This window comes from Condylostylus longicornis, unplaced genomic scaffold, assembly GCF_029603195.1.
Source record: "Condylostylus longicornis isolate FDR11 unplaced genomic scaffold, ASM2960319v2 ptg000004l, whole genome shotgun sequence".
NCBI classification, from domain to species: Eukaryota; Metazoa; Arthropoda; class Insecta; order Diptera; family Dolichopodidae; genus Condylostylus; species Condylostylus longicornis.
In genome coordinates this window covers 17,217,944-17,234,177 of record NW_026577973.1, presented here as the reverse complement: position 1 = coordinate 17,234,177, position 16,234 = coordinate 17,217,944, and the positions used below count along the sequence as shown (strand labels likewise).

The 16,234-nt window shown below is 23.4% G+C and overlaps 1 protein-coding gene across 5 annotated transcripts; it reads right to left on the bottom strand.

The window, feature by feature from the left end:
- Positions 1-1,448: 1,448 nt before the first annotated feature.
- On the bottom strand, positions 1,449-13,501 carry LOC129608516 (C-terminal-binding protein). 5 transcript variants are annotated; one of them, XM_055520079.1, is made up of 9 exons: positions 13,322-13,501; positions 10,909-11,179; positions 10,555-10,849; positions 10,188-10,493; positions 9,866-10,126; positions 9,664-9,804; positions 9,395-9,608; positions 3,282-3,460; positions 1,449-1,993 (listed from the first exon to the last, which is right to left on the bottom strand). In XM_055520079.1, exons 3-9 carry the CDS (start codon positions 10,750-10,752, stop codon positions 1,928-1,930), a joined length of 1,365 nt encoding a protein of 454 aa, XP_055376054.1. In that variant the 5' UTR covers positions 10,753-10,849; positions 10,909-11,179; positions 13,322-13,501; the 3' UTR covers positions 1,449-1,927. The 5 variants fall into 5 exon arrangements, with proteins under 5 accessions (XP_055376054.1, XP_055376045.1, XP_055376071.1 ...); XM_055520070.1 differs by having other exon boundaries at positions 10,555-11,179; XM_055520096.1 differs by having other exon boundaries at positions 3,282-3,436; positions 10,555-11,179.
- Positions 13,502-16,234: the final 2,733 nt, after the last annotated feature.

Below are 16,234 nucleotides of genomic sequence, written 5' to 3'. Positions count from 1 at the left end.
TGGCGCTGTTCCAGTATTTTTCGTTTTGTAAGTTGCTAAAGTTATAAAAATTTTATTAATTTTTACCGAAACTAAAAATTAAACTACTTTAGAAGATCTTCTATATTGTCATTCTTCATCTTGTTTGAAATTGATTTAAGCTATCGCAGTTAGAAAACTAAAAGTGAAATATCCCGTAAAATTCTTGAAATGTTTCTTTTTGCAATTGCAGTTTTCAAAAAAACTGCTACTGCAGTTCTACATTTAAAAAAACAGGGCCTTACGGTTATGCAGTTTTTTTATTAAACACAGAGAAGGACCACATGTTATTAATATGTAGAATGATTTTAAATATGTAGAAATTTTAAGAAGTTTGGGGGGTCTATATTTTTTAAAGGATAAAAATACTGAAAATACTGACACTTTTAATCTAATAAAGAGAAGTTTTAAGTTTTAAAAAATTTCAATTGCATAATTGTTAATTCGCAAAACATTAATTGATATAGCATACATATATATGTTAAAAACATAATTAATGTGTTAATTTCTTTTTTATGTGTTAAAATTATTATATGCATTAAATTGTGATTTAGAAATTGAAATGGATATTGCATTTACTAAAATACCTTGAATAATTAACAAAAATTGAGATTACCCTTTTTTTATTTGAAGTAAATGATGACGATTGTAATTAAGAATAATGCTCCAAAAAGCAAATTTTGTCTATAAGGAGGAAGTAACCCTTCATCTTTTTGAAAAGTTTATCATCCTTATCGAATTAGGAGTTCTTAAGATCAATATGCTCATTCTATAAACTGCTTAATACTCGTATTGTTCATTGAAAATTTTGAATTCTTATTTCTCTCATTCATCACAAAAACATGTTTTTTAATTTTTTGCTTATTGTATGTTTTATACTTATAATAATGATTTATTAGCGTAAACACGATAATTATTAAAGTATGCAATGAAAAATGGATTTAGATTGCTATATTTCTAAAAAACATAATAAGCGCACTGTATAAAATTTAATGCAGCTATGTACCTTATCTTCTTTACAGAAAAAATTTTGTCCACGAAAATTTTGAAAATTTAAAGTTAATAATTAAATAACATCTTTAAATCTAGTCTAATTATTTGGCGTGTTTAAGAGTATTTGTATAACCTGTTTTTTGATTTTGCAGCATTAAAAGTCTTGAAATATAATTCAAGACTTTTGTTTAAAATTATACTTTTCAAAAATTTTACTAAAATAAGATCCGTAAAAATTCGGAAATAGAGATGAATTTCTCCTTTATTTTTTATATATTTTAGAGGTAACATTAGACGGATCATTAATTTAAATTCTTCATTCCTTTAACTATTATTTTTTTTATTCCAAATCTGTTGCAGTATTAAAATTCTTAAAGCAAAAAATAAATTGAAAATTGAAACATTTTTTCATTTTTCTATCACTTTTTTTTTTTTTTTAAAGTACAATGCATTTTTTAAGTTTTTGTTTTTTATTACATCCGGTATATTTTTTTTAAATATATATATACGTCTTATTCTTAAATCTTGGAAATAAAATTAAAATTAAAATCTAATAAAAATAGTTTCACAAGTTTTTTTTTTACTTTTTTTTTTGTCTCTCTTATAAATACAAATATTTTTATAATTAATTAAAGAAAATATCTTTTTTTTTTGATGGTTGATTAACTCAAAGATCTCTACAAGTTTTATGGATGCTTTTGCTGCTTCTTGTTTCTTTCTTTTGAAAATGTTGTTTTTATTCCCAAATTCAATATTACTTTTTGCTCAATTATTTTAAATGTTTTTAATCTTTTATTATACTTTTTATTTTGATTTTAAATTAACCTTCATCAATTTAATATTAAGTTTTTTTTTTTATTTTGTTTTATTTTTTTTTTTTTTTGTATTTTTTTTTTTTTAATTTGCCAGATTGAAGCTATTGGACCTCTGACGATTCGGATTTAACTGAATGATGGTTGCTAGGATCCGGCGCATTCAGGGGCTGAAAAGAAAATTTATATTCATATCAAAATATTTAATTATATGTAATAAGTATTGATATTTTATAAAAACGAAATTTTAACATCCATTCAAAACAAAAATTTTTTTGAGCACTAAAAATTACTCAAATTGAAAATCTAAGCATTCATAAATTCATAATACTTTTTATGAATTTTTAAAAAAGTATTCGCCTCTGTGTGAAGGAAAATTACATCATTTACATTTCCATTTTATTTAAGTTTGAAAGTTTAATCTAAGAGCTGATTTAGTTTACTAACTATTGTTTTCACTATTTTTGTCAGAAAATTATGGTCATCTAATGTGAAAACAATTAAACATCTCACCATTTTTCTATAAATTCTAAATTTAACCTAATTAAAAGCTATATTTGCGCTGAGTTACGATTTAGTTAATTGAGACACAATATTGATATATTGCTATTAAAATTATTATTTGTACAAAAAAAAATTAATTTTTTTCAATAAAACAAAATATGACTAAATTTGTTCATATTTATGGAAAATGTAACAAGAAAAAAATCAAATTTTAAATCAACTATTTAATATTAAAATAAAATAAATGAAAAAAAATATTAGTTTTATATTAAATAACTTATTGATACTTGTACCAATGTAATTATTAATAAAAATTGGTAAAAAATTATGTTTTGTTCCTTGGATCTTTTTTTTAAGTTTGGTAGTTAAGAAACTTTAAAAAGTGAAAAAATTGTGGACACTTTTAATAAAATAATAATACAATACAAAGGCTTCACAAAAGAATTTTATAAATTTTTTGTTTAATCAAATGTTACAATAGATTTTACAATACACAATTACTTTTCTACCATCTCATAAAATTGTAGGTACAATATATTTTTAAAGGAAGACATTGCTTGTAGACTTTAATCTCTATGTAAAATTATTATTTTTTCAAGACGATTGGATTATCTGATACTTATGTAACTCAAGAATTGAATAATAGCTAATAAAAATGGCAAAGTTTAATACCAAATCATAACCCGATTAAAAAATCAAATAACAGCGTAAAATTTTAAAATCATTTAAAATTTTTAAACTAACTAATATTAAAAAAAAACAGAAATATATTTTTCGATTGATTAAAAAAAAAAAACAGAAACATGTATACGTATATTTATCAACACAAAAGTTTATCAAAGGAATCGATTGTTTTTTAATTTTTATAAAGTAACTTGAAATGCGATCAGAAGAATCAGTCCACAAAAAATAAAATAATTTATAGAGTTCTTATATATTTTGCAATTTACCTACCGATTTACTCACAAGTCCAAGTTGAAGGCCTGGAACTGGTGGTGCTGTTACTTGCGGTGCTGAAACTGGTGATGGATTTACAGCTGACGGAGCATGAGCTCCCGCGGTATGAGGTGCTTCATGTGGGGTCGTACTATGAGCCTGTTGCAGTGAGCCTGAATAATATCCTCCATTTAATCCTGTTTTGCAAATTTAAATAATCGAATTTTTGATTTTTTTTTGTTCTTGGAAAGATTTTTCTAATTTTCATAAAAGAACCGCGAAAACAGAGTCAATTTTAATCAAATAGACAATGAATGAAAACACCACGAACAAAATAACGAAACACAAAAATAGATTTTTCTTGATTTTCAAAAATAAATTTTTTAAATTATTTATAATATTTTCAAGGATATAAAAAATTTTAGTTCCTTTTTTCAAATTTTAATAACTTATTTTATTCGAATATTTTATATTGCTGTGGGAATTTTTATACTTTCGTGAGATATTACAATTCATGTAAAGCATATCAAAAAACTACGAACTACAAAAACTACTTACGATCGCAAATTACTTGGACTTTTAAGTTCTCCTACATCACTTCGGGGAATTTTAAATAAACGTTCGAAGTTCATTAGTTCAAAAATAATGTTTTATATGAATTCTTCTGATTGATATTAATTTCTTTTATAATTCCTTATTTTTCTTTGAACGATGTAAAGAAAATTTAATTAACATATTCGAATACTATGAGTTTTGGAAATTGGAATGAAATCGAAACAAAAGCTTTTAATTATTGTTTTACAAAGATTCAAATTATATATACTGTTTTGATATTATTTTTTAGCTTCATCTGCAACAGAAATTTGGAAAATACGTGACTTTGAGAGTTTTTGTGAGTGTTAAGATTTTTCTACATTTTTAGAATTAGCATAAATTTTGATAATCCTTTTAATTACAAAAGAAAATAAAATAAAAATTAAACGAACTCAAAATTTGGGATATTTGAAGCAATGTCTAAGAGCCCAGATTCAACACCGCTAAGTGTAGAAAAATTTGTTTTTAATTATATTATTTTATATGTATCATATACAAGTTTTCGGTCGATCGAATAGTAACATTTCTGTTTTTTTTTCTTTATTATTCTCCCTTTTACCTACACTGTGACAACAAAATAACTTAATTAATTCTATATAACGCTCAATTTTTAGTAAAATTTATAAAATGCATTCTAAAATTAAAATATAAAAAAAGAAAAAACTATTTAAACAAAACGAAAATAGCGAAAGCGTAAAGTTTAATTGAATACAAAATCCTCATAGCTTTGAAAAACACTTTGTATACAATGCATATTAAAACTTCTTTTATAATTTTAAGTATTTTAAGATTTTTTCGTCCCAAAATCCGTTGAATTCTAAAATAAGAACAACTTAAAATTTAATTGATTATTATAAACAAAAAAAAAATCATTTAACATATTTAATGAAAAAACATATTTGAAATATTTTAAGTAAAAAAAATTTAATTTAAGCTTGAAATGAATATAAAATATAAAAACAAACAAAAATATTGATATATGGATAATGAAATTATACTACAAAGTTAGCAGTTTTTTGTAACATGTTAATAACATTTTCGGAGGCCGCTATAGAAGTACGCAAGTTATGTGGATTAATTTTTAAGAAAATAAAATAAATAAAACGTATTTGTACAATAACTCAATATAAATTTATGAAGCTATAACATTTTTCATACAATATTTTTTGAGTAATTCAAATTTTAAAGCCTTTCTTCAGATATATTTGTCTAGCATTTATATTTATCTAGTATTTATGATTATGTCCAATAATTTTGCAATTAGGGTTAGACATACTTTAAAATGACAATGTGTTAAAATGAGTTAAAGATTTTTTTCGACTTTTAAATGTATAACAAAATGTTTTTTAAAGGCATACACAATAAAAATTTTTGGTATGATAACATCTACATATTTTTTGAATTATGTATACATTTTTTATTTACACTTAAGAAAACAAAATGTTAGCCAATTTCAAAATATGTTAAACATTTTAGAATAAAAAGTGATAGAAAAGAAAAACCCGATTACCTCTAAGCATTATATTAAAATTATTGAGAAAATACACATAAAAAATTTTTTTAAATCAACTAAATAATAAAGTTGAATAAGTTTTAACTACTTCTTACTTATGAATATTAGTATAATAAAGTAAGAAATCTATAAAATCTGTTAAAAAAATATATTTATATATATATATATATATATATATATATATATATATATATATATATACATATATATATATATATATATATTTATATGTATTTATATATTTGGATGTATTTATAAACTAAAATGCTCTTCAAAAACTATGATTCCATCATCCCAAGTTTTGTTTACATGAATTAAAATATTTTAAAAATATAAAATAAAAGAAATTTTTACATTTTGTTTTGTTGAAATTAAAATTCATTTCCTGTAATTATAAATCTTAAAAGATTTAAAAATTAAAACATAATATATTTAACGTATATCTATTGAAAAAGTAAATTAAGGTAAATAAAATTTAAAAATATGAAATAGGAGTAGAAAAAACAAATTTTTATGTAAAATTTATCTTTTTATTTGTTTCACAGTTTTTCTTTTTTCTCTTCTTTTAATTTTTTTCTTTTGAATTTTTTTATATAACATACATAATTGAAAAAAAAATTATAACATCCTTAATGTACCGTACTGATGAATTTTAGAGTAAAAAGTAATGTATTTTAAAATATAACTAAAAGAAATAAATTATATTTTTTTATGATTTATTAAAGAATTTCTTACTTTTCCTATTTTTTACTTTTTTTTTCATTTTCATATATATATATTTTTTTAAGATTTACAAGTTAAAGAGTAATTTATGTGCAAAAATTATCAAAAATAATTCTCCAAATCCTAAATACTTTTTTTGTCAAATATTTTTAATAATTTACTTTTCAAATAAAGTTAATTTTTACTATTGAATTGGGTATATAACCGTTGCACGCCCAAGTTTTAATTTAAGTGAGAAATTGTTTCCTAAATATTTAAAATCGCATAAACTAAACTAAAAAGATTTAAAAATATTTCATCAGTTTACGTAAAAAATTGTAAGCAATTTATGTTGTTTTTACTTTTATCTGACTCAATAATTATTTAATTCTAAAATAAAAAATTATTAGTCAAACATAATTTAAAATTTTTTTTTACGTATTAAATATAAGATGACCAGCTAAATATTTAAGGTAATAATATTAATTCATCATCTCAAGCTCAGGAATGCAGCGGGTAAACATTTCATAAAAAAATTTTTTTGTTTTTAGTTTTATTTAATTTGTATATTTCATTTTTTGTTTTTTTTTTTTATTTTTCTTTTTTTTTGTAAAAATCAATTTATATTTAATTTATTTATGTATATTTTTTATTTATTATAATTGTATTTGATTATCTTTTTAATTTTTACTTCAATAAGTGAATATACATAAACATAAAGTTTAAGGCGAAAATAAACGCGGATGATGAGATCACTTTCTAGAGCAAAAATTGTTTTTCTTTTTTTTCTGCAGCTTTTCGAATTTTAAGTTGCCTTTAATCGCATTTTATTATTTTGATAATTGAATCATTAAGAATTGTGTGCTAAAACATTTGTGTAAAATACTAGTATTATTGAAAACAATTTTTTTTTGATAGGTAAATCAAAACCTACTAACCTAAAATAACGCAGCACGGATGCATATATGTACTTATGCATGAATGTTTATATATACGACATACGTAGCTACTACAAAAGTTAAACAATTTCTTAAATTTTGTAAGCACATATTATTTATACATTCTCGCATAAGCCACTATCATATGTTGTAAAACTTCAATAATTTAGTATTTAGTTTTTGGTTTTAGTAGGCACACCATTCCTAAATATTAATTAAACAGAAATTCACATAACTATAAAATATAATATGTATACATATATATACGCACTTATATATATATAGATATATATATACATGATAGTTAGAATAGAAAAAAAAATAAAAATATATGACAAACATATTTGTATAATGATGACAATATAAAAATTACATATGTAGCATTACGACAAATTTCAAAATAAATCACATAGCAAAATTGTAATTAAAATAATTCAAATTTTAGCATAAAGAAACTAAACACATACATATTTAGAAATTTTTACAAATCACTTTCTTTTTGTTCTATTTCATATTTTTAATTTAATAAACATTTATTTTAATATGATCGATTATGTTTCACGTACAAGTTTACAAAAATTTTGCCACAGCAATATAACTTTTTTTTATTACATGTTTTATTTTTATATTATTTTCCTTTTTTCCGTATACAAAAAAGGGAATATTACTCCTGAATTACAATTAATTAAACATAAAAAAATAATTACCTTTTACGCGAAAAAGAAAAAAAGGAAAATCAATTTTAATAAATTTAAAATTCAAAACAACCTATAAGTTTAATTTCGATTATTTTTAAATATCAATATTCCTTTAATTTCGAAGATAATTCCCTTTTTTCCAAATTCTTTTAGAATTTTACTAATATTCAGCTAAATGCACATTTTTTTAATTAACTTCAATATTAAATGGTTCTTTCTGCTTAATTAACGTTTCTTGAAACTAACATATACCTTGGATCTTTAGATATTAAAGTTAAAATTTAGGTGTTGTGTAATAAAAGTTTATTTTTTATTATTTTTAAGTTTTCGGAAAAAACTACTAATAACCATTTTAAAAAAATATTTTTTTATATATTTTTTTATAGATAAGAATTATTATCAAATAAAGTATAAACACGATAAGAGTTAAGCAAACACAATAAAGCATACGCACTTTAGCTGATTTAAAAAAAAAAAACAAGTTTAAATCATAGTTGAGCGCATTTTAGAAAAGTACATACATACATTTTAAAACAGTTGTATTATATTGTTTGTAAATTAACTTTACTAAACGTGCAAAAATCACTTAAAAATATTTTTATTAGTATATAATTTTTATATCCCTCTTAAAATATTTGATTCTTGACTATATTAAAAATGCGTATATGCCTGAGTGTAAATTGGAAAAACAAAACGCAACTAAACATTTACTTGATGTAAACCCTGAACAATCATTTGTATTTGCTATTTGACAAAACGATAAATGTTAATGCCAAATTTACTTTTATCTTGGAAAAATTATTGAATATTTATTCGAAGAGATTGACCTGCAACCTCAAGCTGTTACTCTAAAATTAAGGGAATTAAAAAAATAAGGAAACTTTTAGTTTTCTAATAAATTCGTAACTGAATTTAATTACTAAAAATGAAGAATATTGATATTTATCTTAAGTAGTTTTAAAATTTGTAATTTTTTTCAATCAATCTTTGTTTACTTTCACCTTAAGAAATTTATAATTTATTATCTTATTTCCTTATTGATTTTATGTATTTATTTTCTTATAATTTTATTTACCCAAATAATTTAATCAAACAAAGCGTGGGCTTGGGACTTAAAACACTTAATAAATTTTATATGCCATTCATTTCATTTTTTTTAATAAGTCTATAAATCCAAATTCATAAAAATTAAACTATTTGAAAAAGTATATTAAAAAAGGAATATAATCTTTAGCAAAATGAAATTCTATCAATACAGTGCTTAGCACCACTTACCAAACAATAAAAAAATGAAAAACAAATATGTAAAAATTACAAAAATATGGAAGTAGCTCCACAACTTATTTGTTCGATTTAATTAATTTGTTAGATATCTTATAAAAATTATATTTTCTGGATCTATTTTTGTTTTACTATTTCTGATATGTATGAAATAAAAATTAAGGTTAAAAAATTAAAAGTGATTATTTTCTTAATTTAAGTGTTTTTTTTTGTCTCATTTTGTTTTAATAATATTTTTTCTTGTTTCTTTCATTTTCATATACTTAATTATTGTTTCTATTTTTCATATATTTCTTTTATTAAAAAAGTAACTTAAAACGAAGCACGAATTTAATTTTTAATTAAATGATTTAATATAAAAAAAAGTTATTTATTTTTCTGGATTTGTTATCAACATGGATTTACCTTCTGTGTATGCAGCTGCGTGTGCAGCACTTGCGTTAGGTGTTCTCATAAAATATTCCTTGTTAACACAATTTCTCAATACATCTGGAATATTGCCAACAATCGCCCGCCTAATTTCAGTTGCTGCCATTTCTCGTAATTCTGTTGAAGATGCTTCACTATAAAAAGCTGCATGTGGTGTGCATATTAAGTTTGGAGCGTCTTTTAGTGCTCCCTAAAATATAATTTTATTTTATAATTAGATTAAACTAGGTTGACTTGATTTTCACCTGGAATACATTATATGGTTCATTTTCATGAACATCTAAAGCTGCAGCTCTAATTCTTCCTTGTTTTAGCGATATAGCTAAAGCTTCGTCATCAACTAAACCACCTCTAGCAGTATTTACCAAAAATGCACCAGGTCTCATCTAAAAATACGATAATATTTATATCTTACATGAAGATACACTTAAAATAATTTTGAAATACTTGTTTAATAGTATATTCATTTATAAGGTGATGGTTATGTTCATTTAATGTGCAATGCAACGATACACAATCTGATTGAAAAAGTAGATCTTGTAATGTATAAACACGTGTCAAACCAAGAGATTTGTCAATGCCGTCCGGAAGATATGGGTCATAGAATATAACATTGAAACCGAATGCTTTCGCTCTTAAGGCGACAGCACTTCCAATGCGTCCTAGACCAACTAAACCTAATGTGTCTCCTCTTATTCTTGCGCAACCCTAAAACAATTTTTTTTCAAGTAAGGGAAAAATTACTTTTTTTTAAAATCATGTCCCTTACATGAGCTGCTTCTCTGACTTGTTCAGGTCCGGTAAATTTTTTTCCTTCTCTAACCATATTAGCTAGCCAATAAGTTCTACGATATAAGTTTAATATCAAGCACATTGTTGTATCAGCAACTTCCTCGACACCATAGCCTGGTACATTGCATACCGCAATACCTAGTTCACCAGCTGCTTTAACGTCAATGTTATCAGTCCCACTACCAATGCGTACAATTATACGTAATGCTTTAAATTTTTCCAAATCTTCTTTTGTTAAAATTATTGTATGCCACATTAATGCTCCTACAGCTTCATTTAAAACCTGAATTTTAAGTAATTATCTGCTAGTAAGTATTGTTTATATTACGTAAAATTTTATTTACCTTTTCATGTATTTCTGATGTACTTTGAGCATCACAAAATGCTACAGTTGCAACATCTTTTAATATAGGCATTTCAATGGAGCAATCACGTCCATCCAACAAAGCAACCAATGGCCTAGACTGTTGTAAAGGACCATTTGCAAAAGGTCCCTTTACATCCAGACGCGAACGTTTTGGCATCATCATTGATTTATCCATTTTGTCAATTTATTTTTAATTTTTGTATTTTGTAAAAATAATATTTATCCTTTACTCAATATTTACCCTTTATATATAAATGAATGACTTAAATTCTCTAAAAGTATTTTTATATATTTAACTTAAACTTTAGTGTGTAATAATATTATTTTATACGTTTATAAATTATATCTTTTTTTTTATTTTGAGCTATGTTATGCTTATATATTGTGCTGCTTTTTCTTAGAAACAAAATTTATCCTCTTTATGTGTGATTATATTTAATTCTTTATTATATATAATATATATTTGCTTATTGACAAGTTAGTGCCTAAATATATGCTTGACCAAAACTTAATTATTTTTTCCTTTTCTTTCAATTTTCAAATTTACAATGAAGATAAAACCTTTTCAGGACAAAATATCTTCATTTTTGCATCGTACATTCCTAAAATTGGGAAAAAAATAAGGAAATGGTATTAGAATGTTTATTAAATCATTTTATTTAAATATATTATTTAATGTATATAGGTAAGTACCTACCTACCTACTTAAATTATAAAATATGAAAATGTTTAAATAAATAGAAAATATTTTCATACGACTGAGTCCCTTAGAAAACAATAATATTCGACAAAATTTGCTATGATTCAAAAGTTTTTGAAATTTTATTGTATTAAATATACCCGCAACATGTACATATTTATAAATAATTATATCAGAAAAATGATAAATTTTGGATTAGGTACGTACCTACGTAGATACAAAATTATTTGATACCTATATCGGTCGTAGCATAGTAACATATGTAGGTATACCTACCTATATTAATGTTTTGTTTCTTGCACTTAAATATTAACTTGCAATAATTAAATTTTTTGAGTATATAATGTATATAAAAGTATGTACATAAAAAATCATAAAACAAACAACAGAAGTGTCGCTTAAGTTAATCCAAAAATCTTTTGTTTATAAATTTGGGCTGAATTTGTTATTTTATTTATATACCAACAAATACGTATTTCATGTTTCATGTATTTTGATTGCTACAAATTTTAGATTTATTAAATGAAAATAAAAATTTAAAATACTTTGTTAATAAAAGCGGAAGTATTAAACGTGCATTTTAAAAATATTATGCTATGGTTATGTTTTTCATATTTTGGCAATTTTTTTTTAAATTACTTTAAAATAATGAAATATTTGAATTGATGGGGAGTTCTCGAAAACTCTATCAAAAATAATAAAAATCTATCACACCTGCTTTCCGTAAATCAAACAGCTATAATACAATTATTAGCTTTTGTATTTATTTTTATTTTACTTAAAACAATATTTATTGATAACTTATAATGTGACGAATATAAAATCAAAGTCAAGGTCATGTCGTTAAAATTTCATAATGTTATTTTAAAATTCTTGAAAACTTTTGAAATGTTACTTTATTTGTATCTACATAATTTATTCACTTGAACTTAATACACAAAAGAATTTATGAAGAATGTGCTTATAGTACAATTTCATATTTACATACAATATATATATTTATATACATATATATATATATGTGCATATCTTTAATGTACATATGAATATAAAAATTGTAAATAATTATATATATATATAATAAATGTATGTAAATATATATGTATACATAAATGAGCGATATCTTGAGAAACAACTTAATATATTCACACATATTTTCATTGTTTTTGCATGACACATGAAGTTGGAGTACAAGACCCTTAACTATATTACACAATTTACTTCAGTAACTTACAAAAGGTACTCTTTTAAAACAGGTAATCGCATTGAGTACTTTACCTACCTAGTCAATTTTTTTTTACTTCGTTTTTCTTTTTTACCATTTTATAGAAGTCAGACAGACAATTTTATGGAGATAAATTTTGTCTATCTGCGATTTATATGTATATTTATATATATTGTATCCATAGCTGTTTTCCATAAAACATTTTATAAAAGTGTGAATATTATACATCTATATATTCATTTGTACCTATATATAAATATATATTCAAATGTATATATATATATATGTATATGTTATTGTGTGTACTATTCTTCTCACTTAACAAAAAATTTACTTGGGTGTTGTATCTATACTAATAATTTTCCAATATAATTAAAATATAAAAACTCGATATAAATTGTGATTAAATATTTTTTGTTATAAATTTTGAGAAATTATTTAAAAAATGCACGTGTATTTTTTGCTAAAGTAATATGCTCAATTTAAATATGTACCTAGCACTTTCTCGGCATTATTACAATGGCGATTTAAATGACGAGTATAATGTAGAATATGACGGCTAGAATAATGCGAATGATCCAAATCAATATTTATTATCAAAAATCCTCAACACTGTATAATGTTTTAAAATTTCACAAATTATTTTAAATAAATTTAAAATTGCAATATTTACTTATATGATTTCAATAAGATTGTGTTTCACCGGTATAAATTATTATAAAAATTTAACTTATTTTGTATTAAAAAAAAATTGGTTAACTTAATAATCCACTGAACATTTATCACAATACAAGCCAAATTGAACTGAAAAACACTCACCGTCCGGACAAAAAAAAATCTATAAAATTGTTATTTCAATTAGTCAAAACTTGATAATTTTCCTTCACCGTATTCTTAGATAATTTTTCTCAAGTATTTTGAGCACGATTTTAAAAATTTAACAATATTTTTCACTTAATAATTCTTTTTCCAAAAAGTAACGCGTCCCTTCATGGCGGAAAATGGTAGAAAGACTTATTTAGTACAACAAGGTAACGCGTCATGCGGAGAATTTTTTAAGTTTTGTAGTTGTTGTTTTTGAAAAAAAATATATCTGTCCTTTAATCATGACATAAAGAATGCCATATAATATGTAAGCTAAAAAGAAACCTATATATATATTTAAATTTGTAGAACTAAGACAGATTGTAGAATATTTTGGAAAAAAATTTAAAATGGCTAAAAATTTTAGTACAAAAATGTAGACATTTTGATTACCCTATAAGCCTTTGGTTACGGAAAAAGTTTTTTTACATCGTCAGATTAGATAAGAAATGCAATTTTGACACTTTAAATTAAAGCTAGTTAAACTATTTTCATATATTTTTTGCAATTAAAATGTTAATGAAAAAACTGATATATTCTTATGTACTTCCATTAAAAACAATTTTTCCTCAATTCAATTTGATATTGAAAACAAAAATTTCAATACCAAATTGAATTAACGAAATTTCACTTCATATAATCTTATGTAAAAGTGCAATAAAATATGTGTTTTATTACATTCATTCATCTGTATTATGCATTTTTCATACTATTTTTTTTTAAATACGCATTGTGCGTAAAATAATTATGCTGCATTCTTTTTAAATGTTTGAATTTAGAATTTTTTTTTTTCATGACTCAAAATAATTATTTAGAATAATGAAGTCATATTTCTCTGAAAGCAATAATTATTCTCGCGTATTTGTCAAAAAAATTTTAACTGTATTACAAGAGTATAACTATAGCTAAATTGTTTTTGACATATTATGCCCGAGATGAAAATTAGCAGTGGAGGATAAATATATATTTTTATAATAATCAAGGTGAGAACTAAAATTTGAATTTATTAATTTCAGAGATATTTTTTTTATATAAATTCTTTTTGCTTAATTTGAAAACTGATTTTCCCATATATTAATAAAAGCTGGCCTCTCTACTTGAGTATTAGCTGCGTTTCCTTTACAAACGTGGTCGAAATTATTCATGAGTATGATACTCAACCAATGCTGCCAAATAGATTAACCTAAATGTCTTAATTTTTTTAAATAAAATCTTCATGTTAAAGATTTAATAAAAAAAATTTTCACGATACATTCGAGATCTTCAAATCAGAGAATATCAAAAATTTTTCTGTTAAGGAAATTGCTTTAACATGCGTTGCCTATTAAATTCACTTTCATCACATTTAATCAAAATGTTTCATATAGAAATAGAAAAGGTGTAAAAAATTCCAATTCTGAAAAACTTCAATAGCATTAAAGCCCTTATTATGAGCGGCGAAGCGAATGAAGTTTTTGGCGAATATAAATTTTTGGTACTCGTATTATGATTAGCGAATTTGCCTAAATTTTGAATTGATGATGAATTTCGGATTGCTGTTGAATGAAAATTCTGTGTGACAAGCTAGGTGAATGAAACCAAAAATCAAAATAATACATACGTTTTTATGTTATACAAGTGTTTTTTTATTGGATATTATAGCATTTATAAGGATATAATGGAAAACGAACCAAAAACAATTCGAGCATTTAAATAAATTAATGGGCAATAACCCCGACATTTCTAAATAGAAAAATTCAATAATTGTTTCTGCAAAAACACAAAAACAATGTACATAGTGTCATCCTCATTATTTTTGGTAGGTTTCTTGATGTCTTACAGTAGCAACATTTTGGATCTGCCGAATGAAAGCATTCGCCGATCATAATTTAAAATGCCATTCGATTATTCGCCTAGCAATTCGCTTTAGTCCATTAGACTCGCTTAGCCATTCGCTTCGCCGATCATAATAAGGGTATGAAAAACCTTAACTTTAAAAATACATACATATTTTTAATAAATTTTTAGTAAATCTTAAAATTTAAAAATCTTTTTTTGGAGTTTTGCACAAAAAATATTACCGAAAAACCTTCATTCAAATTAAATCTTTACTTTTGGCAGCGCTGAAGTCAACACAACTAGAATATTTCGAACAAATCAATATTTTTTTTTTCAAATTTAAAAATTTTTTACTCTTTAACTTTATTATGCTTTAGAAACCAAAATTCCATCTAGGTTACCAGTTTTTTTTCCAACGGAGTCCGTGATTTAAATTGCACGTCAGAATATGAAAAAAAATAAGGTTATGTTTTTTCTTCATTTGAAGATGTGAATCCGTAACTGCATTGTACCGTCATTCTACTATTTCGTATTTGAGATACGAAGGAATAATGCGATGATCGGTCCAACATGTTGATCAACTTAGTTAATTCAAAGAAATCAAAAAATTTGGACTCAACTTTATATTTTTATCAAACTGATCAATACGTTGAATTGTGCCTGGAATGCATATCATTTGACTTTTCATGAATCACAAGCCTACATTTCCATAATTTAAAATCTGTATTTACAATATAAAATCTCAGTGTTCACTTTTTATACGATATTCTATTTCAGGGTCCAGTTAAATAACTGGTCTTAAGTATACCTAAAATCATGCCACGAAATTTAAAAATTCCCAAATTGTTCATTTTGTGTTTATATTAGTACTGCTTAAAATAAAATTCGTGTGCGTTCATTAAAAGTATTATATAATATGTATTGTAAATTTAGCAGTCGATATATTAATTGTTAATAAATAATAGATATTTATTTACTTGATATAACAGTAAATCTGTTAGATACGTGTTACACATTGGATTATTTTTAAAAAGATTTCGAACAGCTGAA